Raw genomic sequence first — 22,139 nt, forward strand, 5'->3', positions numbered from 1 at the left:
TTTAAAAAAAAAAGATTTTTCCCTAGAAAAACCCCCCCCCCCCCCATTATAATATGTATTCCTCAGTTGCCTTTGGAGCTTCATCAGTGATATCTCCTATTCTGGCCCAAATCCATGACCCCTAAATGGTGTAAAATTTTTTGAATGCATCTGGGTTTAATATGCCATGCCAAATAGAAACTACAGGTGGAAAACATTTCTCTGCCTTCTTGAACTAGAGGATAGAGCTGGGAACATGACAACAAGATTGTATCCAGCTGCTAAAAGTTTATGTTGTGTCCCAATTACTAGAGTCCCTCAGGGGTCAACCGGGGCTCTGTTTTCAATGCAAAAACCACATCACAAGAGAGATTTGGACATAAACAAAAAGTCTCACAATATTAATGCTGAATAAAACCCTGACCTGAAAATGTCTAGTTGCTGAGAATGCTCAGAACAATGCAAAATTTTGCAATACGTTTTCGCACTGAAGAAAAATATTTTTATTTAATGTAAAATTAGGTCAGTGAACAAAGGTAGAAGAGTTTTGTTTACTTAGTTTAAAAAAAATTTGAGCATGCAAAATAGTTTTATGCAGATGAACGCTGCAGTTACATGTGTAACAAATGTGAAGCTGTTGTCTGAAAAATCATCTCACTGATCATGTACCCCCTGAAAGCTATTTTGCAAGTTGTTTCGTCATTGCATATTAAAAGGCCAACATAAACAGACCGTCTTACCTCCTATAAAAGCTCTAGTCAGGAGAACTATCGCAACAGCGGAGAGCTTCATTTTGCAGACCCGTAGGCTCCATAAACCCAACTAAACGTCAAGAAAAGAAAGGAGTCCCTGGGATTTTCTCTCCTTTTCTTTCTGTTTCTCTCTCTCAGTGTGTGTGTGTGTAATCTGAAACAGTGCGTGCTCTGTTCCCAGTTAGAAACACCCCTTTCCCAGTCTTTCTTTTTTCACTCGCTCTCCTTTTCTTTTTCTCTTTCTCTATCCTGTAATCACTCCCCCTGCCAGTTAAAAGTACATAGGAAATGTAATTTCCTGAGAGAACCTTTGGAAGCAGCACAAATTTTCAGCTGGACCCATAGTATAGGAGAATTGGCCAGGTCTTAGTAGTGTTTACATCCTTAAATGATAATTTAATGAGTGAAGTGGACTGTCACAAAGCTTAAAGGAATTGTTTACCCGAAAATGAAAATTAATGTTGATCCAAACTCATATTACTTTTTTTCTAGTGGTAAGCACAAAGAAGATATTTTAATGTTGTGTAGTGTAGTTTATTTCTTCCATGCAATTACAGTGATTGTGACTGAGGTTTTTAAACTTTAAAAAGGACATAGTAATCTAGTCTGAAAACTCATGAACTATACATAATTTATACAAAATATATAAAAGCTTTGTGCAACAAACTGACCAAACGTATAAAGACATTTCATACTTTGTATTCTATGGAAGAAAAAAAGTCATACAGGTTTAGAAAGACATGAGGATGAGTAAATGATGACAATCTTTAGACTTTTGGGTGAACTATCCCTACTTTGACTCTTGAAAAATATGGCCTCTGTCTGGAGTTGTAATGTAGTTTTCTGTCTTCACTGCACAGTTCTTGTCCACCCATCGCGTGGTTTGAAGCATAATGGTTTATTGGGTAGGGTAATGTGCTGAGCTAGTGGTTTCTCCTACTGACAACTGCTGCCAAGAGGAGTTGAATTATACAATGTGCTTATATATAGCAACAGAGTATAGGACTACAGCTTAACACGTGTCGTGCCAGCACAATACTTTTGTCTTTAACTCTGTATTGTTCGGAAAAAAAATCTTTCCATTATTCTGACTGGATCAAAGAAGAATTTAAAGCATATATACAGCATGTTGTAATGGAGACAAAGCCTGTTGTGAATTTCACGGCCAACAATAATACATGAAAGATGTCGAACTAAATGAGCACATAAGCATGAAAATGGCAGTTATTGGTAAACTTTGATATGATGGAATCAGTCACTTTCATAAATCAGCTTTCCATTTTCAAAGCATTTTGCAAAGCACAAGCCACATGATCAGAGTCTCAGCAGTCTCAATGAGTAGAAATTATGTATAAACAATTCTCTAAAAATGCTACCACTTATCTTTCAGGACTGCTTCCAACTCACTGATTACAACAAGGAAAAAAAGACTGTATTTTACATCTTTGGCTTTACTTTCAAAATGGAATACTAGCATGCATTTACTCAATTTACTATATTGTCTTTTTTATATATATAACATGTGAAATGGAATTAGCATTCAGTTATCATCCTGAAAAGAAGTACAGTTACTGTTACCTAAATTATGAGTCAAAAAACGTAAAAAATCACAGCTGGTTCCTTTACCATGTTGAAAATGTAAATTCGATTTAGGCACTCTGCATTGTGGAATACTGTTTTGAAAATGCATATATTGGCTTACTGTACATACTGTATGCTGCAGAAATAGCAGTATAATGTGAGGCAGACAATATAGAAAACAGTAGTGACATCACTCCTGGAGTTAAAATTAGTATTTTTTTCAAGCTCATTTATCAGGTTTTTCTTTGCACAACACCTGTTTTTTCTTTTCTAATTAACCAGCTAATCATGCCAGCAAAATGCAAGAGAAACTCAATTCATTTTGAAATAATTACATACCACATTCATTCCTGCTATCAGGACTCTACACTGACTCCATGTGGTTACAACACAGAAGATGCCAGATCCTCTCACATGGAACCAACTCATTGCTACGCATATGCAAATATGAGATCCACTTTATGCTCATATACTGTATATGGCTTTTATAGTTCAAGAAGATGTAAAATGGTTCACTTTGTTCACATGTCTGGAAGCTTGTGTTCTGGATGACATTTTGCAGCAAACGTGTATAAACTGGTGCGTGTGTGTGTGTGTGCGCCAATAAAAAGGGTAAATGGTTATCACTTATTTCATGCTGCCCTTAGATAACGTAAGACACAGTGATTCTTTCACTTATTCAATTACAGTTTAAGACATTGCCCACCCGCAGACCTGACTCCTGCAGCGAAATCATGCATTTCATATCAGAGTAGATTAAAAGGGCTCATGGAGAGAAGCTCTCAGTCAATCAGTAAGTGGCTTGTTAATGTAATACACGAGTCAGCGGGAGAGACGGCACAATAACACTCACAACAACAACATCTTAGCTAATACAAGAGCCTCGTGGTCCGGTCTCTACTGTGGACATCTCCGGTTTGGTCAGTGCTGCGTACAGTATGGTGCTTGACCGACCTCCACAGATGCCTCTTAAAGTTTTTAATGGGAGTTAAAGACCAGGGGAAATCAAAAGGAGATGCGCTCTCATATCTCTGGTATATGTAGCATCTCGAGGGAGCTCTTGTTTAACTCATTTGGGCCACTCGCAAGGCAACAAAGCAACACAAAGACACCCTTCCATTAAATCACTCGCTCAGTTTGTTTGTTTATTGGCTCTGCCATTAGGGCAAATTATTCTCAGTTAATTGGTTTTATAATTATACCACTGGATATGCAGAGGACCAGCATTGTGGCACTCTAAAAAAGACCCAGTGTGGAAATGGGACTGTTTAATGACCTAGATTATTTACATATTATAGCCTGTTGATGTTCCCCAGTATCGGTAAACCGTGACGTAAATTTCTGGGAATAAAAATCTCTTGTATCATGATCTTTGGATGTCAGCGATCCTAGTTTGAAACAAGGCTTATTAGCTGTGAACTACTGAAATACTGTAGTAGGCCCAGTGCATCAACGTTTAAAAAAAGCCCATAAGATTTGAGTTTAAAAAAAAAAAGTGACTCATTTATGTCACTCAGAATTCATCACAATTTAGTTTTTTTTTTCTTGTAAAAGCATGCAGAGGAAGATCTATTGACATTTTCATTCAAATGACTGTGGGGTTTTAATAAAAAGAGACAGAGCAGGCCCCTCAGGAGGGAGTCATTTAGCTCAAGCTTTATTCAGATGGGGGCGGTGGCTGATTAAGTCACAGACCAGCTAATATCCTTGATACAATCAATATCCGAGAACATTACAGGCGCCATAAGAAGAGCTATGCGTTATTTTCTCTCAGCAGCATTTTGTAAATGAGCCTGGGAGCAGTGACGTTATTCTAATACTTGATGGCCTAAGTACTTTCAGTGACTGTGCTTATTGACTGTGTTAATTATTTGCCTTTGATGCGCACACAGAGTTTATAACTCTATGAAAACAACTGTCATTTCAATTAAGATACAACAACTCTATCACAATTAATTTTGTTTGTGTTACGTGGACTTCATATGATGACAAAATGATTACCCCATTCTCCCCATCTTTCATTGGTTAGATAAATAGATAACCACACCCCTAATCTCACGTCATTGGTTGAACCAATGTTCCTGTGCGTAAAGGCTGTGTGTCCTGCAAGTGAATCTAAAATATACATTTTAGGATTGATATACGTTTTAAATTTATTATTGGTTGATTTTTTTTATCCAAAATGAATTAAAGAGTGTGCAAGCAGGAATCTCAATATCTTGACAACAACATATTCATTTCAATGCAGCTGTGTAACAATAAACTAAGAGTGCATTAAAGCAGTGGTTCCCAACCCTGGTCCTGGAGGCACCCCAACACTGCATATTTTGCATGTCTCCTTTCTCTGACACACCAGTTTCAGGTCTTGAAGTCTCTACTAATGAGCTGATGACCTGAAACTGTTGTGTCAGAGAAAGCAGACATGCAAAATGTGCAGTGTTGGGGTGCCTCCAGGACCAGGGTTGGGAACCACTGCTTTAAAGGAGCAATGTTATCTGATGTTATATGATAAAGCATTTAGAAATATTTGTCAAGCAGAATGGCTGTAATTGCAGTATGATCCCATAAATGTCATAATGGGTGATTCACAGAGGGAATGACCAGTGCTTGGAAGAGACCACTCTACCCTGTTGTGGGGTTCAACTCCTACCTGATCCTTTAAGAGCAGACATGCATATGTAATATAACACTCTTTTTACAAGAGTGCAGTACCCCACTGAGCCCCCTTAAATCTTATTTACACATGATAGTTATAGTTACTCTAATATGTAAGGTTTTTACACTGAAAAAAACAAACAGAAAATCTATATCTATATAAAAATATAAATAATAATATATACAAATATATATATATATAAATCAGCATTTTGTCTCGGTATAAATAGTTCCCATCTTTAATTGTTTATTTTTCTTATTTATTTACTTGAATTAAGTGTAAATCTCATTAACTTTTGTATATATTAAAAAAAATGTAATTGTCATTAATGTAAGAAAAAATTATAAAATGAATAAACACTGTCTGCTACTGGTTAGTTAAATAGATAGTCCCGCCCTAAAACTCACACACACACACACATAATATCAATACGGAATATCGCTTCTGATGTAAAACTTATTTTATAGATTCTTCTACTAGAAAAAGGTTCTTGTAGTGTAAAAAGCATTGCTTTTCATGGACAAAATTTTCACGATTGCAAAAAAAGTTCATGTATGACAAAAATGATGGATTTCTGCATTTTAATATTGTAACCATCTCTCATGTTCTCAGCTGTTAGGCTGATGTTGTTTTGGTCATAGCATGTCATCTTGTTCTGCTGAGGATAATGAGTTCCTCAGTATCAGGCAGTGCTGTAAACTACAGCTGTGAGTGGTGAGGAAGTAGTGCAACAGCTCTGATGAGAGCTTAGCAACAGAGTTCTAAAGAGGAGCGAGGGCGGCGCTGCCGCTCCATATGTGAGTGTCCATCACTTTTACACACCAAGCCCTCTGCTGCAGCCAAGACTCCTGGGAAAGAGCTCACTGCACCCATGTCCTATTATAGCAGTGCCTGGCTGCAAAGTTAAGACTGACGTGAGACCGCTTGACATCACAGGGACATCTGAAATTGACTGACTGAGAGCCGGCTTAAAAAATATCCCTCCTATTGTGACCCTTCTATTACCCCCTTTTATTAAGTTAACTTATAACAGAGACTGTCCAGTTTAGACAATTTTCTTAGACTTGAATAACTGACAGTTACTGGGCTGACTGGGACTGTACTTGTTTTAAGTATAATTAAAAATTGGGGTAAAAATACTGTATAGACATGTTTAACTCTTAAAATCCCAAAGAGGGATCAGATATCATCTGTTGACAAGTCTAAGGCATGGTTCAGCCAAAAGAAGTGAGTGACACTTGTTAGTGAAGCAAGAAGCTATTTTTACACAGTGTGCACATGTTCATCTGGTTAGATACATGCTATCCACCATAACAACTCCACAAGTGGATGCATGTTATGCCACAAGCAACAGGGTTTTTGTTTTTCTACTGGCATTGTAAACTTCAATGGTGCTGAATGTAATTGTGACTATTAAGGCCTGACACGGCAAAACAGAATTACTGGCTTGGGTTTTTTTTCATCTGCTTGACACTTGACACCACATGGTTATTCCAATACGTGTGCTGTCTCAAGCCATCATCCCATGTTTCCAGTTCGATCGTCTCTGCCTGATGCCACTGCTATTTCAGCGTGTTTCTGCTTCTGAACCCTCGTTGCTTTAGCCCCGCCGGGGCCCTTGTACAAAGTGGCCTTTATGTCTGCACTTTATCAACCTTAAGGAGAGCCCAGCAAAAGCATTGTTGAAGAGATCTTTTTGCTGCACATATGCAACGGATAAGGATTAGCTTCTTTCTAAAGCATGAAAAAAAATCCTCCACTAAAAAATGAGATATAAGAGCAAAAGGTAAGAAAAAAGCACACTTGTGTTCAGAATCTTATGTGAATATAGTTTATGCAAGGTGTTAAATTCTAACTCAGATATTTCTATATAATAAAAATATCTATGTAATTGAACAACATAGAATATGTTATTATATGTGAAAATGAGTACCAAAGTACAAAATATATGTTTAAAGCAACAAAAGAAATTGTAATGTAAAACACATTACTGTAGATTCAGTTGATTTATGATGAAAAGTATGACATATTTCTAATACAATATAGCTTTAATAAAACATAATGTACATCCAGTGTAACCCTAACAGTGTAATTTATTATTGTTTTCATACTACTAAGCAAGGATGTAACCAAATGTAAAAAAATCAATAAATGTAAATGTTTAAGAATCTATCGTTGAAAACAAAACAAAACGGTTGATTACAAGCCCTGTATGAAAGTAGCATCAGTAATTTCCCAACTGCTCTGTGAAGGCAGGACAGTCGGACAAGAATAAAAGAGTTACGTGGACTAGACGAATCAGGCTCAAACAAATAGCCTACCATATTTCGCTTCAGTAAATAAAATGAATAATATTATTATTATCTAAAGATTTGACTGAAAACTTCTTTGATGTTATTTAATCATTCAGACACCACTTCAACTTGAAGTAATAATTATAATTCATTCTAATTTTGTCTCTCATAGTTGAGGTATACCTATGATGAAAATTACAGGCCTCTCTCATCTTTTTAAGTGGGAGAACTTGCACAATTGGTGGCTGACTAAATACTTTTTTTCCCCACTGTATATATATATATATATATATCAAGAAAAGACATTCCAGAGGTATTCTCACTTTCATTCTCAGAGTCTTTATTTTTACTCACATGTGTTTAAATTTGTAACCACACTGATGTGGGGGAAGTATTTATAGCTATTCCCCAGCAATTAGCAAATAATTGGCATTACATTTGTTGTACTGAATACTGCTCTGCATAAAAGACAATTTTTACATTTACAATTTAACATTTTAATCTAATCTAATACTGGATGTAATGCTTGAACCAATTATTTATATAATTCTACCAGTACTACCACTGAAGTCCATGTGCAGGGTGTTCCAGTGGCACCCATTTTAGCATGTAAGCAAAATGTAATCCTGTGTAAGAATGGGAAGCAGTTTCCTTCTCTAAATATACTTCACATGATATATGCAGTATGCAAGGCAAAGGTGCGGCTCAACTCACAAATGATCAGGTTTAAAGGTCAAAGTCTCAGATCTTAGAACAGTTTGGATGTCATACTTCATGATAAAATCTGAATTACTAGACATCTGAATCACTCAGCAATAGCAGTGTGATTTTCAAGAACTCTTGTCGAAAACTACAGGGAACTACAAATTTATGACATCTCTGATACTTTTGCAGGAAAGGAAGGCATTTTGATCACCTCTTAGAAGGTGAACTACTTAAATGCAAGACACCCTGCGTCAGCCATCTCAAGACTGACAGGGGCAACTGTGCCCTGTCCATGAGAGTGAGTGCTTGAAATGAGCTCCCTGGAAAAGCGCCACACAGGCCAGCGGGGAAGCATGCAGGGCCACCGCAAATACTCCGATGGCTTCAGTGACACATCCAGCAGCAGCAGCTTTATGGACGACACGGACAGGGAGGTCAGCAACCTCACCGATCGTGCCTTCAGAAGCCTATGCATTGGAGAGGAGGCCATTTACAATGACTCTGAATTCTCCTCGTCTCCTACTGAACGACATAAGGCATTTGCAGAGGAAAACCAGCAAAAGACATTCTCCCATGAGGCATTTTCATACAGCGTTCAACAATATGGGGAGGCAGAAATACAAACTGAAATGGCCTCAACATTCCAGCATTCCTATGTGGATGTAACCCATCAGGAACAGGGTTTCAGAGACGGAAGCTTGTCTTATATGAACAATGGCTCCAAGGAGGTGACGTGGCAGCAGAGCAGGAGCACATCCAGAGTGTCATCTCTAATCAAAGCCTTTAGTTCAGGGGAGTGTTACCAAGACAGTGGGACATGTGATGTTATTCTGGCAAGGGATAGATATAGAGACTTTGGCAGTGAATCATGGGACAAATCAGCTATGCTAAACATCCAGAGGGAACTCTCTGAGTTCTCTTCAGGATACCAACAGAATTGTAAGTCAGGCCCCTTTCAGTCTTACAGAAACCATTTTTACACATCTGACGTGGCTGCCGCCGTGGCACAGATGGACACAACAGTCCTGATGAAATCTTCGAAAAGTAAGTTCAAGGCACTGAACTCTACAAACTGTTTCTTCCATAGTGAATTCAGCCCCTTCCAGCTTTGGGAAGAGTACAACAGGTTTTCCTTCCAAAGTGCGAATGTGTCAGGGTTTATGTCGGCTAATGAATTCCCACGATGGTATGATTCTCCCATATACAAAGAGCTGAAAGACAGCCACAGAATTCCAAACTCTCCGTGTGAAAGTAGGTGCTTCAATCAGAGACAAATTCAGGACGTTGTGGCTAGCCAGCGCTCCAGGTCCACGGTTGTCCAGAAAACCTCTGCGATTAAAAAGAGGTGCGAATCTGAGATGGCTTCCAACTATCCGCCTTGGAAGAAAAACAATAACTTTGTAAGGAACAAACTTCCAGGCAACCGGCCCTCCACAGTCTCTCCTACCAATGAGAGAACATGTAGGCCGGATTCAAATTTGTTTAGCAATAACAAAGTTACACATGAGATGGTGGTCGAGAGCAACTTGCCTAGCAGTGTGACACCGTTCAACATCACTCAGCTCCTCACACCGGTTATTCACACAAGACAAGAAACAGAGACGTCTGAGATCCTGCAGTTTGCACACACTCCTTCTGTTTCTGATTATTCTTCCCAGGGTGAAACTGACCCTAAACTTCAGACTGATGTCAAACATCTGCATGACAGCTACAAATCTAAAGCTTCAAGTCTGCTGTTCAACCTCAAAGACAACCGAAAAAGAGTCAAGAGTACATACAGTCCCACAAGATTTAAAGGGCTAGAAATAACAGATCGAAATAAGCAGACCTCAAAGCTGGAGGGCCGAGAATCCAGATTTTCAGATATTTTTGTATCCCAAGAAACTGCTCAGGAGAATTTGATTGGAATGGATGCACGAGCCTCTTGTAACCTAATTCGAGAGCCCAGTGTGGCTCCTATCACCCCTAAAGATTATACCGATGGCTTTGGATCATATGGTAATTTGACATTAACTTCACCTCAAATCGCTAATTACAAATCGTTCCGTGGAAGTTCAGAGGGTCGCTCTCCCAGCACAGATCCGCTGGCTAACTCAGAGCTCTCAACACACAATCTTTCAGCACATGATAAAAGCTCTCTGACTTCAGAAGGTCAATTAATAGACCTCAACAGTACTTTTATTCCTGCTAGGCCAGAAATAGCAAATGTGCTTCCAAAGGCTTACCTACCGACACCTTCTCTACCTGCTCAAACATCAGAGCGATACGGCCAGAGTGATAACACAAGTCAAAATGATCTAAAACAAAGAAAGGACTATGGAAGAAAAACATTTACTGAATACAGTCACAATGAGGCTGTTAAAGAAAAATGTCCTTGGGACCAGATTGGTTCAGTCAAGGAAACAGACGGCAGATCTGAATCACGGCCATTTAGAGGAGAAATAGCAGCACTGATTGAGATGGACAAACAGAGAAAGGCCACCGCTAAGCAATATTTTGCCAATGACAGCTATTCTGTCCGAAAGGAAACATACATGCAAAAAGTGAATGAAGACATTAAACTTGGTCGACTTGCAAAGGAGGAAGAGAAAGAGGTCAGGGAAGATACAATATCTCCCAGGAAAACATCTTACAGTGAAAAATCTATACATGACAACCAATTTAACACATTTTCAAAGCCTACTGAATCATACGGAATACCAAAAAACAGTCTCCAGAACAAAACATCTCCTCTAACGGAAGTTTATGGTGGTTTACAAAGCTTCAGTGTCAAAAATTATTTTGTTAAAGGAGTACCAGAGCAAAATTCTTCATTTAACACCATGGCGACACAAAATACATTTGATCAGAGAGCTCATGCACCTTTACAAGACTATAAATGTCAAAAGAATGAAGGATTGTACTCTTATCAGCCATACAGGTATGAGCCTAACAAACAGTGGCACATGTCATCAACAAGTGAAGATAGACACACTAAGGAAAATGTATGGACACAGAAACAATCAGAGATGGTTGAACAATCTGGTGCCAAGAGTTATACAATCTACAATACATCTTCAAGTACACTACACACACTTCAAAATGAGTTTTCCACCAACAATGGTGCACCAAATCCTGCTTTGCAGGATAAAGATTCAGTCGTCCCAAACATTGACACCTCACATCAAAATAATACAAGTTTACCAACTAAACAAGATGATAGGTTCAGCATTAACGATATTCTTGCCGTTAGAGATAATGAGCAAGCAAGAAGGTTGAGAGATAATACATTTGTTTTCGCTAAATCAGAAAACCCACAAAATCCAATTAAATGTGATACAGCTGAAAAACTAACCATAACAGAGCCTGTAAAAGAGCAAGAACAACAAGGCTACAAAGTGCAGGATATTACAAGTCCATCACCTGGTTATGTGAGAAGGGATTTTCAAAATACAAATGAAACAAATACTAGCACTGACAGAAAAGACAGAACAATGAGTAAAGATACTGACAAGGTCACAACAAGGGTGCTTTCTTACAAGGAAAGAGGCCAAAGTAAACAAGAAATACTGACGTTAAAATTGAAAGCACATGCTCAAAAGGAAATATCAGCAATTAAAGAAAAGGGACTTGCCAAACAAGGCATTCTTGCAAGAAATTCAACAACAACAAGAGGGACTATCAATAATGATGGTCAAGAAGGCCATTCTGTAAAGAAGGAAATCACAGCAGACAAGCTGAATCATTTGTTTCAAGATATCACTTATTCCAGTGTAACCCAGTACAAAGAACAAATTAAATTGCACAATGATCATCCCAAGAATAGATCTCCACCATCAACGGAAATACAACCTCTTCATTTTGAAGATAATCAGAATGCAGTCTCAGAAAATGTTGAGGATGAGAATGTAAAATACAAACCTTTGGCTATAGAAAGGCAGAAAGACAAACATCCAGCTGATGATAAAGAGCTGAAAGAAACTCTGGACAGAAGAGCAACAGTGGAAAATAATGCCTATAAAAACTACCAGCCATCCATAATCTCAGAAGATAAACAAATAAGTATGACAAGCTCAGAGAATATAAACACTAATAAGGAATCGGCAAAGCAAAGTCATGAAATGTCACCAGATGAATCGATGTCAGGTCATTTGACAGCTGCAGTCAAGACCTACAGAGAGAACTACACTTCCCATAATCCACCTGTACTGCATAATGAAAAACAAACAATTCAGCATGATCAGAAAGAAAATCTGTATGGAAGTAGACAGAGTCAGTATACTTCCTCTGAAAAAGCTGTGACTAAACCTACTGATATAATCAAAGAAGACTTACATGTTAAAAGCAATGAAACTACAAAATCAAATAGCGGTTTGAATAAAAATTCTCTATTGGGATTGGAGAAAAACACACCCAGAGTTGAGGAAGCTAATCTATATCTTAAAAGTAAGATTACTGCTGCCGTGGAGCAATCTAAAAATGAACCAATCAAAAATAGCTCTGCGATTACAGCTAGTCAACTGACATCCTCATCAAGTGACATGAAGTTTAAAAATGGAATGCCACCTGCTAAACGACTAATGGAACCTGCCAAATCAGAGCTCACCTCAAACCTTCAACTGAATGTAGATCCAGAGCAGCTTATAAATAGAACCTACAAACACAATGCTGGGGTCAATTCAGATTCAGAGGTGTCATCAACAGATAATACAGTCAGAATCAACTCTGGACCAACAAATAACCTGGCCTCACAAAGAACCAGGGAGCCAGAAATACTAAAACCTTTTAATAATGATGATGGACAAGCATTAATAAACAAAAACAATATAACACAGGAAAATGACTTGGCTAAGCAACAAAACAACACTCCACAAGTAAAGGCTGTAGAAACCACCTCTCTAAACCAAATGTTGGAGAGTCACCCAAAACCAGAAACAGATAAAGAATCACTAACACAAATAGCTTCAGCTGAAGCAGAAGCAAAAGCAAAAGAAAGCTGGCAGCAAAAAGAACTCCATCAAGATGATGAAAATACAAAGACTCTGTTCTCATTTAACAAGAATGAACTCCCTAGAAGCTATCAAAGTATGTCAATAATGAAAGATGATTCAGAAGTAGTAAATAACAGTCAACAGAAAGAGAAAATTACAGAAAGTGCCAGCTCAAAACAAGAACAAGGATTTCCCAGACCATTAGAAATATCTCATGACAAAAACAATCCACAAAAATCCACAGAAAAGTCTCAAGAAGTTAACTCGACTAATTCCAAACCCCAAAAATCAGCTGAAGATACACTAAAACCAAATGTTTCCCCCCAACATGAAGTAATAGTAGACGAGGATGCAACTCAAAAGAATAATACACAGCCTGTTTTAACACAGAATGTAGAATCCACAGCAGAGACATCAAACGTCACTATTCTTACACCAAGCAATGACAAACCTAGGGAGGAACCCATGATTTACAGTATTTGTGTCTCAAGCCAAACAGAAGCAGTTTCAGATGATGAACCTATGATCTACACTATTTGTGTGTCAAGTAAGTGTCATATTGATGAGCAACAAAATCCGGTAAAACAAGAAGAGAGTTCTGTTGAAACTGAGAAATTTGTGAAGGATGAAAGCTTTTGTATTAAAAACAAGAAAGTGGAAAATGAACATGATGCCGACAGACAGACTGAAGTTTCTTCAAACATTGAAGAAAAAGAAGACAAGATTGAAAAGTGTGAACCGCAGACAACTACAGATAAGTCAAGTACATCATATGAGGACCTCTTAGCTAAATATGGGTTACCGGTCAGAAATTATGGTCATCTCACATCAAAACATATGCAGGATGAGAGAGAACAAAAAGAAAAGGAGGAGACTGAAACTCACCTGTCACACAAATTAATAAATCATGGAATGAACAGACCTCTGCCTTCCAAAGAGAAAACCTCAGATACAACACAAACATGTCCAGATGACTCCAGACAGGTTTCTGATCAGCAAGCATCCTTTACAAGTCAACCTTTAAAGGGGGCTGAGAGCGAAATCAAGCAAGTAAAAGTGCAACACTATGATACCACATTAATAACTCATTCCAGCAAAATGGCTGAAAAGCAACAGAGAACAGCAATAAGTACACCAAAGCTTGGCCATTCTACAACAGATGCTACCCTAATACAACAAGATCAAGATACTCACATTGGACCATCAAGGCAAAGTAGGGGAAATTATATTGAGTTGAAGGAAAAGAAAGTTGAGGAGCAAGTGAGAAACACTGGTAAAGTGCAAAGTATGAAAATGAAAGGAAACATTCTTGATGATTTACCTAATTCGAGAGAGTCCCCAAAGAAAACTGAGACTGTATCCCTGACAGCTAAACAACCTGCAACAACGGATGAATCAACAAAAGCAAAAAAGAATGAGATTTTAAAGGCACCCATTTCATCCATGGCAAAAGATACAGTCAACATTAAACTCATTGAAAGTACAGTTCCCGAAATGACGATACACCAAGCTAAAAAGAAGCCTCAAAAGGTGGAAGGTGAAGACAAAATGTTTAATGATACTGATACATTTACGTCTCAAAAGAACAAAATGCATGGAAGAGAAACAGTTGACTCAAAAGTTGAGAAAACTGTGCATGAGACAAAACAAAAGGATTCTGTTATGGCTATGAAACAAGAATCTGTCTCAGACAAAGATGCTCAAACTCTGCAAAATAATGTAAAGGGGGACGAGAAAGGAGGGGAGAATAGGTTGCAAGAGAAGTTACAAGTTGAATTTAACACGAGTAATGAAATTATAAACAGGATGAAGATGGTTTTAAAAGATGGCACTGCCACACATGTGAATAATTATAGGGATAAAGTTAGCAGTATTGGTGAGGATGTGTGTACTGTTGTAAAACAAGACCAGGCCTCTTTTGAAGTCCCAAAAATTCACTTAGAGGACATTAAAGTGTCTATGGAGGAAGTGTCATCAAACAAGAAATTCATGGCAGGCCACAAAAACCAACATGAAGTGATAAAGAAGGAAAATCTGAAAGGAAAGAAAGGAGCTGTCGTGACTGAACTTGTGGATAAAAAAGACTTTACAGAGCAAAAGAACTTACCAGTGAAGCCCCTTACAGTTCAAAATGAACCCAAAACTGTGAATAATATGAAAGGGCACACTGAAATGGCACGGACAAATACACATGATGTTGGAAAAGAGATCACACCACTTAAGAAAGACAGTCCAAGTAAATTAGAAAAGACAGAAATTAATCCAAGACAAGGAGCAGTTGGGACTCAAGATATAAAAGTCTATGATAATAAACAACCTGCACTGAACAGTGACAAAAGGAAGAAAGAAGACCCTGTTTTAAGTCTGAGTGGTCAAAATGATGGTAATTTGAAAGTTAATGAAAACAGAAGCATCCTCAGAGGAAAGAAAGAAAGAAATGTTGAAACTACGGCGACAAAACAGGCTGATCAGACTAATACAAACCAGTATCAGTCAGAAACAAAAGGAAGTGCAAGATATGAACAAGAGCATGCTCAATTAAATCAACAGGACGCAAGGAAAGAAGGTATATTATCCAAACCAGAGGCTATTCCGAAGAACAAGAAGGTGACTAGACCAGAAATATCAGCTATCGCGGACTATGCTAGATTGAAAGTTATCTCTGCTGAAGACGATACAAAAGAGCTTGATATATTCCCCAAAATGGACTTCTACAACCGTTATGATCAGCCAGTTTTAGGAATTCATAAAGACTTGCATGGAAATGTGTCGGATATAGGGGGAGAATGTAAAAGAGACAGTATTTCAATGGAGAAAGGTCAAAATCTCAAGCAAAAAACATCACAATTTAAAAAACAAACAGAGAAAGAGACATTACCTCAAAAACAAAACCACTTGATTCCCAATACAGTTAAACTAAAACCTGCATCACTGGTAGCTTCAGGTTCACAAGATGAAGCTGCATCAATGGGCACCCAACCAAGGGCTCTAACAAATCATAAAGAATCAAACACTAAACCAACTTTCATGGAGCATCCAAACAGAGGAGAAAGGAACCAAATTTATCAGTCCAAGAATCCCCAAAGTGTACCATTGCAAGCCGAAGGTACAATAAGCAGATCAAGACAAATGACTCATGACAAAACAACTGAAAAGGGCAATCTTTCTCATTATGGAAGACAAGAATCTCTTGCAAACTTGTCATCGTCTGGCACTGTAAAAGCAGCAGACAACCAAGTAAATATGTCATCACCACCTGGAGAAGAAATGGAAGAACTACAGTATTACACAGTGAATGCTCTTGAAACTGAAATAAAGCCAAAAGAATCACCTGAACCACCTCCTCCAAGTCTCAAAATGTCTCAAAACACAGACTCAGCTGAAAAATCAGAGAAAGAGAAAAAGGAAGACAGCTCGTTTTTGCAAAGTCTAACAGACTACGGTAAATTTCATATGACAGGACCGCAATCCGACTCTTCTTCTCCAGCCATGGGGAAACCCATCATGTTCAGAGTAAAGGATAATACCATCAAAACATCATCTGTGACCAAAACCGTCAAGCCACGCTTTCACAGGTCATTTTCTGAAGACTTCAGGATTGGCTCCCCAAAGGAACACTTGACTGGTTCAGAGAAAGAAGATGAAATTCATCCCAAAGAGTCTGCTAACCCTCCAGTCTTACATGAACCAGCTGTTGCTGCCCATCGGCTCCATAAATTAAAAGAGACTCTCCACAACAACTTGCCCTCAGCAGAACACGCAACAAAACAATCAAAGAGCCATCAGAGAAGGAGCCAACATTTTGCGGAAGAAGAAACTCGTTCTGTCGTCAGCACAATGTCAGAGGATGTGGAGAACTGTGCAGTGAGCCTCACAGATGTGGCCAACATAAGTTTGGCCTTCATGCCCAAGCATGAAAGTTACAGAGACACCTACCAAAGGCCTGCCTCCGCCTGCTACGAACGACCAGAGTCAGCCTGCTATGAAAGACCAGAATCAGCCTGTAGTGATATAAGGCCACTCGGTAGACCTCCAGTGGTGCCCCCAAAATCTGAAAAAGCTCTTCGTCGAGCACAAAGACTTACAACGAGGCGTATAAAGAAGGCAGAGACCCCCAAGATGGCACCTGAAAACCAAGAACAGCTAGAGTCCAAATCAATCAGAAATGTCTCCTCTTCACCTTCAGACACACTGTCAACACATCTAGCGGTACAAGCCTCACCTCCTCTTTCACAGTATGACATCCAGCCAAATTACACCCCCCCTGCACACAGTACAGTTGCCCAACCTTTCCCGGTGACACAGAGAAAGCTTTTGCAAGACCCAAACTCAGGGCAGTACTTCATGGTGGATGTACCATTCCCAGTTAAGACAAAGACATTTTATGACCCGGAAACTGGTAAATACGTACAGCTGAATGTCCGTCAGAGGTCTCAGGGTGCTCTAACACAGCCAGCATCGTTGGAGATGTTGAACACTCCCTACATGCTGTATCGTGGGTTTCTGCCAATGGCTGCGTCTTCATTACCACCCTTGAGGTCATCATCTGAATTGTCAACACCAGCAGACAACCAGGATATGCTTGAGAGAGGAGGTGAACCGTGGAGACAGAATGTTCATCTGCAGAATATCAACAGAGATTCCCAGCAATGCCCTGATATGCTGTACGGGTCACATGAGCAAATTCACAATCCATCTTTGTATGCAGAAAATAGTATCGACAGCATTGAAAGACACACAGATATTATAACTATGAGTGAATTAGAGGACTTTGCGATGGAGAGCACATGACGAGTAAAGTTGGTTGTTTAGATTGGTAAATACTGTTTGTACACAAATCTGAAGCTAAATGACTGTATATCTAAGCTATTTAAATGTGACTTTTAAATAAGTTAAAAGAGTTATTAAAACTGTTTTTGATTTGTGTTTAAGGATTGCTGTTAAACCTCATTGTGTTTTGTAGCTGAGGTGACCGTAATTGTGGTAGGCAGGGGCTCTTTATTGTCAAAAAAAGTCAAGGGAAGAACTGTGAAGCATTCCAATTAATTATGTTGTGTCGAAAATAATTTTGCAGTGTACTTGTTTATAAAACAATAAAGACCATGCCCACAGAGCACACTGTAGATTCAGGGGAAGTATATTTCTAAAGTGACTTTTTAGTGGTAATGCTAAGGCTTTTTCCTTAGACCCAGCCAGAATAAAATTCAAGCTTTTCCAAGTTTTCAAATTGGTGCACAGTATGCATGAAAATTGTACACTAAGTTTGTCAGGTTTAAAACTCAGTTTAAGGGTACTTGCCATATTAAAACAACTTTTCTCTTGATGTGCTTTGGCAGGTTACATATTAAAAAGGGGTGGTCTGTCTTTACCTTGCCATGGTTGCTGATGTATGACTATAAAATGATTGCCTTATAAACAACCACTTGCAATGTACTACTTTTACAGTCTTTCAGAAACGCATTACATCATTAAAGAAAGATGTTAAATCACAATTTGTTGGTTGGCTGTTGTTTTCTCACACAGATACCTTTAAACAGCTAATGCATTAAAAAAAACATTAAAAAAGGTTAAAAAAAAGTGCAGGTAATATCAGATGTAAACTTGAGAATGAGCTTCATTGCTTACTTTAACAGTGCTGTGATATACTGTATTTGTGGGTTTGAGTGAATTCAGTAACTGCACAATAGACCACTCTAGTGGACAAAGGGTGCATTGCACATTGTATGTACAAACTATATTCTCTAGTAAATCAATAAATTACATGTTACTGATATATCTATATATGTAATATCTATTGTTTTTTTATTTAAAAAATCTGGCTGATAATTATTTTAAAAGTACTATTTTCTTTTGTAGTGTGAAACTGCAGTAATTCAAGTGGGCATCATAAATATTCAGCACTTTGTAAGAAAACATTTAAGCATAATCAGATCCATTCTGTTTTATCTTTCCCAGTCAAAATAAATGTAGTGAGTTATTGATCTTTGTTTATGTAAGTGCAGACTACTATGATAACTGCACAAATGTTGACCATATCTTGACCTATGCAGGAGGCCCATATCTCAAACAACTGGAGCACCAGAGTTTGGATATGACTTCACTGACAATGTATCATTAATGCAACAAAAGAACTCATTATCTTCATTCAAACAGAATTTGAAACACATGATTTGTGTCATTATTTAGTTTAGTTTAGGGTTTTTTTAGGCTTGCTTGGCCTCTCTCCAGTTAATTTGATGTAACAATGCTTCTCATAATAGAATGAATTACTGCACTGAATAATCAATAATCCATGTGCAATGAATGTTATGAACAATCTTCTAAAAATACTACTACAATAACTCTAAATTACTTAGAACCATCACAGGCCATTTGTTTCTCTGTTTGCTTGCTGTGCGGGAATTCATTTTGGAAAAGAAAAAAAGATTAACAACAGCAACAGGGTCTAAATTGATTTTTCCCCTGAGTTGGGTTTTCTCAAAGTGTAGACATCTTTATCAGCCGATGCAATGTGCACTTACAATAGTGTTTCTATTGTCTGAGAGAAACATACCGAGGACGACAGCTCACATATGGAGCAAACATGTTTTAGGTTTAGATGTAAGAAAACTCTGATTGTTGTGACCAGTGTCTTGCCTGGTTTTGACACATTGCAAGATAAACTTATTTTGCTTGCCATCCATGATGGAGATTAAACTCAATGTCTAACTTTCCCATGGACTATTTAACTAATAAAAATGATATAATATTTAATCATTTAAATAGATCTGATCATTTGCACTTCGATTGACAGGATTACATGAACACACTCCTGTCAAACTACAAATGTGAAAATGTATTAAAAATAATTAATTAACTGAATTAATTGCTCAGTGAAAAAAAAATGGAGTCATGTCATTTAGAATGACTCTCCCGCGAAAATAAAGTAAAAATATTAAGTGACTCATCCTGAACACACTCATTTTGTCCAATCAAAAGCTCTCCAGAATGACCATGTCCTGTCCCTTGATACCACATACTTCTGACTAGCAAGTACAAGCCCCTCAACAATTCAATACAAAATATATCAGCACAGAAAAAAAAACTCATCGAGTACATTTTGGGGATCTGTAAAAGAGAACATTTGACATGATATTTTGAAACATTTAGACTTAGGTCTACTTTAGTATACATATGAATAAATCAACATGTTAATTCTCCCTTTTACGTAAAATACTAAGGCTACATGTATAAATTAATACTTATCCATTCATATTGGTGAAAATTTCGTCAGCCACTCGCCCTCACGGCATGTTGTATTGTTGTTTGATGGAAGTGATCAATCTGTCAATCTAGAGGACGCTGTGAAGACAGAATTCAGAAGCACTGCGTTTTACCTGTTTTGATAGCAGCTCTTTATTTGATGACAGACGAGTGATGAAAAATACACTAATTTTAAAAAAGCAAAATATGTGTGCTCCCATAACGTAGGACTTTACTGGATGTGACGTGATCTTTACTAGCTCTGCTTTGTTCCTCACTGTGGATAACTAAATATTTAGAGAGGGCTTCTGATTTAATATGTATACATAGCCTACATGTTTATGATGTTTAATCTTTATTTAATAATATTTTATATGTAATTCTTATCTATAAACTATTTTAGATGTAGGCTACCTGTATAGTTCATACAAAATTTATAAAATCTGGCATTAATAACAGCACAAATAATTTTAACTTTAGTTTGTTTAGTATGAAGAACATGTACAGTTATTTTCAGTATATTGTTGCAGATTCAGTGCAGTCTTCCATCTGTTTGTATGTTTCATGTTTCATGTTATGAGTAATAGTAATTCTGCTTATTATATGGAGATGATACCATGCCTGCTAATTATTAATATTGCGGCCTGGTCATACTTAATTTTCTCTAACCTTATTTGTATTATAATAGTCAAATTTTCTATTACTGTCATCGTTACTATTTCTAGCAAAAAAGGCGTTTTCTTCTTTGTTTGAAAGTTCAATCTAAATAATACCGTATTTTCACCCATATTTTGAACAAAGCATACATTATTGTCACCAAACAAGCAAATGCCAAGCTGCACCATTTCATCAGGCAAGACTTTTGACATTATCTGGCTCTGCTTTGTCACCAGGGTGTCACATCATGAATAATTAAATCACTACTTTGTGATAATACATAATTCAACATCAATTATTAATGCTAATGTGTGTGCAGTTTACTCAATTGTGTTATTGACTATCAAAAGTAATTTCCTGAAAATCCTCAAGGACGAGAATTTAATCAGTCCAGCTTCTTTTCAAAGGTAGTACACTGTTAAGTGTTCTTAAACTACGTTGCTTTTCTAATATTGCAATGTGTTTCTTTGAAAGCAGGTGCTCACGTTTTCTTTTAATAACCTATTTGATAGTTCATATGCTCCTAAATGACTATTCCTCATCATATAATAAGAACTTATGATCTAAAACAGTGTGGTTATGTTTATATTTTTTGATATAAAGAAAATAACAAAAATAATTCCTACAAAAGTGGCAATAAGCTGCTTAAAACCCTAATGACAGCTGAGCTTTGTTGTATGCCCAATGCATAATGTCATAATTAGCACCTATCACATCATTGTCATCATGGGACGCGTGTAAAATAGCTATGTGATATGAGAAAGTCATGATGTACTTTAAGGTAAATAAATAATAAGACCAACCATTGCTTCCATTTTTGCAGCCCTACCTCTTGTGAACTAATTAATAATTGATCATAGCCAGATGGTATGAGCAATAGGCAACAGGAGATGTACATGATTGCCTACATGTTTAATTATTTTATAGAACATGTCAAAACAGGACCAGTGTCTGAACTCTTGCAGTCTATCATGGACGTACAGATGCAATGACAAGAGAGATGTCAGTTGCCATCACATCAGCATGAATCAGAGTTACCCGGATCATATCATAAAACATGACAAATCACTTAATATACAGTTCTGTCCTTGATATTATCTTACATATATTATTTCACATAAGTACATTTATATTTCAGCATGGCATATATCATGACACAATGCAGAATGTCTATCATCACCTGACTTCACAGTACACAAGTCAAACATCAAAGTGGATTGTGAAAAATTAAATAAGTTCACATTGGCAACCAGGGAGTTTTCTTTTACCACACAGCATGTTCAAAAGTCATTCCGCCACAAAA

General features: G+C 37.5%; 2 protein-coding genes across 3 annotated transcripts in view; one reads left to right on the plus strand and one right to left on the minus strand.

Annotated features, from left to right (window-relative positions):
- vstm4a (V-set and transmembrane domain containing 4a) overlaps nt 1–863 on the minus strand; it is an 8,787-nt gene extending 7,924 nt beyond the window's left edge. The window contains exon 1 of the mRNA XM_016276769.1: nt 720–863. Within this exon, the coding sequence (XP_016132255.1) occupies nt 720–771 (52 nt within the window). The 5' untranslated portion in view covers nt 772–863. The remainder of the gene's footprint in view (nt 1–719) is intronic.
- The window catches only part of cunh10orf71 (chromosome unknown C10orf71 homolog), a 28,290-nt gene extending 9,862 nt beyond the window's left edge, over nt 1–18,428 (plus strand). The window contains exons 1-2 of one of the 2 annotated variants that reach the window (XM_016276767.1): nt 6,715–6,754; nt 8,157–18,428. In XM_016276767.1, the coding sequence (XP_016132253.1) occupies nt 8,279–17,728 (9,450 nt within the window). In that variant the 5' untranslated portion in view covers nt 6,715–6,754; nt 8,157–8,278 and the 3' untranslated portion in view covers nt 17,729–18,428. Of the gene's footprint in view, nt 1–6,714; nt 6,755–8,156 lie in introns of those variants that run through there. The other variant, XM_016276768.1, reaches the window with a different exon arrangement.
- Nucleotides 18,429–22,139: the final 3,711 nt, after the last annotated feature.

This window comes from Sinocyclocheilus grahami, unplaced genomic scaffold, assembly GCF_001515645.1.
Source record: "Sinocyclocheilus grahami isolate Dianchi unplaced genomic scaffold, SAMN03320097.WGS_v1.1 scaffold106.1, whole genome shotgun sequence".
Classification (NCBI taxonomy): Eukaryota; Metazoa; Chordata; class Actinopteri; order Cypriniformes; family Cyprinidae; genus Sinocyclocheilus; species Sinocyclocheilus grahami.